General features: G+C 42.7%; 1 protein-coding gene across 1 annotated transcript in view; it reads left to right on the top strand.

The window, feature by feature from the left end:
* Positions 1 to 679: 679 nt before the first annotated feature.
* The window catches only part of LOC101856540 (nose resistant to fluoxetine protein 6), a 24,272-nt gene continuing 22,298 nt past the window's right edge, over positions 680 to 2,653 (top strand). Inside the window, exon 1 of the mRNA XM_005110867.3 lies at positions 680 to 1,012. Within this exon, the coding sequence (XP_005110924.2) occupies positions 766 to 1,012 (247 nt within the window). The 5' untranslated portion in view covers positions 680 to 765. The remainder of the gene's footprint in view (positions 1,013 to 2,653) is intronic.

Here is a 2,653-nt window from a genome sequence, read left to right as displayed (position 1 = left end):
TTAACTTGTCCAGTATCTTTTCCCTCTGTCTGCCTCTGTTCTTCTTTCCATCAAACTTGCCTGTTGTTACAATATTCTCCAAAGCTTCTTTTACGCATTATGTATCCAATGAAATTTGTCTGTCGCTTTTGTATATTCGTCATAAGCTGTTGTCTGCAATCTGCTTCAACCAAGATTTCTTCTTCTGTTTTTCTAGCTCTCCATGGGATACACGGCATGCGTATTATGAACCACAGCTCTGTCGCCTCAATTGTTCTTCCAGCTGTCTATTGATTGTCCATGCTTCGCACCCGTATAATAGGACTGTGTCGATGTAACTTTTTAGTACTCATTTTCTTGTTTCCAGTGACAGATTGACGTTTTTTGAGTATCTGTTTCATTTTGTGGAAAGTTGCTTTTGCTTGGGAGTGTGACACCTCCCGTCATATAATATAATGGTCCCTAAATATTTACAATGTTGTACTTGCTTGAGGGTGGTATCATTGATTTTGATAGTTCAGGTTTCTTTAACTCTTACACCACAACAAATCCGATTTTCTCAAATTGTATTTGTGGGTGGTTGGCCTGTGCTCTGGTGTGGTTTGCTTCTTCTTTCCTATCAAACATCTATCGTCCTTATCTCCCCTTCTTCTTTTTTATGTTTGTTACTCTCTTGTAACAGCTCTAATCTTCTGGCGCTCATATGACCCTTTGCAGTTGCGAGCGCCGTAAAACCTCTACTAAGACTAAGAGTATATTCTAAAAATTCCCAGAATATTCTTCTCAATGATTGGCGCACTGATGATGGCGGGCACCGTAGTTGACGTCATTTTCGTCCAGTGGCCGGCCTGGGAGGTTGAGAGGGTCAAGTCACGTGGTTTCACCCACGAGGAAAGCACGCCGTGTGAAGGACCCGGACCCCAACAATTGGGACAGGACAAGCAAGCAGGACAAGAAGACCAGGCAGGGGAGACGTCTGCTCTATGGGGGCGGCCCAAGACAAAGAGCTACGCACCGCCGAGTCCCTTTTGGGGTGAGTGAGGAAATGTGAGGCCTGCTGACAAAAAGAGTTACTTCTCGCAATCCACAAAATGGAGATATTGGCCAAAAATCGACATTAGGGTCAAATTTGTTTATTTCCTATTAATGCCATATTCTTGAACTGTAACATGTATTTTATTATTTCATACTTATAAATTGTAAAAACTTCACCTAGTATAAACGTGATGTATCTATTTCCTTAAAGCTTGAATCAGAGAAGTAACTCATTTTGTCAGCACACTTCACAAATGATGAGGACTTACTTTTCCTTTTTTCCTTTTTCCCTCCTCTGATATACTGAGAATATCGAGGGCGGGGGAGGAGGGGTGGGGGTGCAGGTTTCAGTCCTTTGCTAAGTGTGTAGCGTCTGGGATAGATAATGATATGTCGTACCAAGACCGTTTTAACCCCATACAGCAAGGCCTTTCTTGATATTTCTTGGTCTTCCTCTTGATTGGAAGCCGGATTCACAGGTAGGGCAAGCTCTTGCCTTTAGTTGTTTTTGGGGCATTCCGGTTAGATATCCGAACCACTTGACTCATTGACACTCAATGAAATTCATTACTGGTGGCATTCCGGTTTGTAAGCGTTTGGTCTCATTCTGTATGTAGTCTCTTCTGGTGACATTGGTGGTTTTGTGGAGACACCTCACTTCGCAAACATTGATGTTTCTTTCTTGTGCTTTGTTTAGAGACCATGTGTAGCACTGGTGTGTTAAGGTTGGTAAGAAGATGATATTGATAAGCTGAGATTTCACTTCGGTTGGGATGTTCTTATGATTTAGCACAGGTGCTAGCTGGTGGGTCACTGCATTTGCCATCATAGTTTTTGTTTCTATCTCTTTGTCCATACACCCATTTTGTATGAAGATGCTTTCCAAGTATAATGAAGGAGGGAACAGATGAAAATGAAACGGTGAAATGGTACTGGTTCAACGCCCCTATCAACACTTTTAGGTTATTTAAGAGGCGGGACCTCCGAGTTTAAAGTCCATCTCCGAAAGGACTGAGCCAAGTGGGAAATTCGTGTAAAGTGCTTTTCCCAAGGACACTACGTCGGACCGAGGCTGAAAATAATAGGCCAACTCGCTGCTGGGTCAGCCATTTTCATCTAACTGCGCGGGGATGGATGGATGGATGGATGGATTGATGGATGGATGGATGGGTGGGTGGATGGATGGATGGATGGATGGATGGATGAATGGATAGATGGATGAATGGATGAATGGATAGATAAATAGATAAGTAGATAGGTAGATATATAAATAGATGGATGGATGGATGGATGGATGGATGGATGGATGGATGGATGGATGAATGGATGGGTGGATGGATGGATGGATAGATTGATGGATGGATGGATGGATAGATAGATGACCTTTCACACTTTTTTTTCTCCTGAAATACACTAAGTGTGACTGGCAAAGGCAACAAGAAGACCTTTCAACTTTTGTGTCCTAGAAATGAGCTTGGTTTGACTGGAAAAATTTATAAGATAAAGGGCAAAGTCTCCAAGATGACCTTTCACCCTCTGTTGTCCCAGAAATCCTCCAAGATGACCTTTCACCCTCTGTTGTCCCAGAAATCCTCCAAGATGACCTTTCACCCTCTGTTGTCCCAGAAATCCTCCAAGA

Source organism: Aplysia californica, unplaced genomic scaffold (genome assembly GCF_000002075.1).
Source record: "Aplysia californica isolate F4 #8 unplaced genomic scaffold, AplCal3.0 scaffold00956, whole genome shotgun sequence".
Classification (NCBI taxonomy): Eukaryota; Metazoa; Mollusca; class Gastropoda; order Aplysiida; family Aplysiidae; genus Aplysia; species Aplysia californica.
Note: the sequence above shows the minus strand (reverse complement) of the source record. Positions and strands in the feature narration are given on the sequence as shown.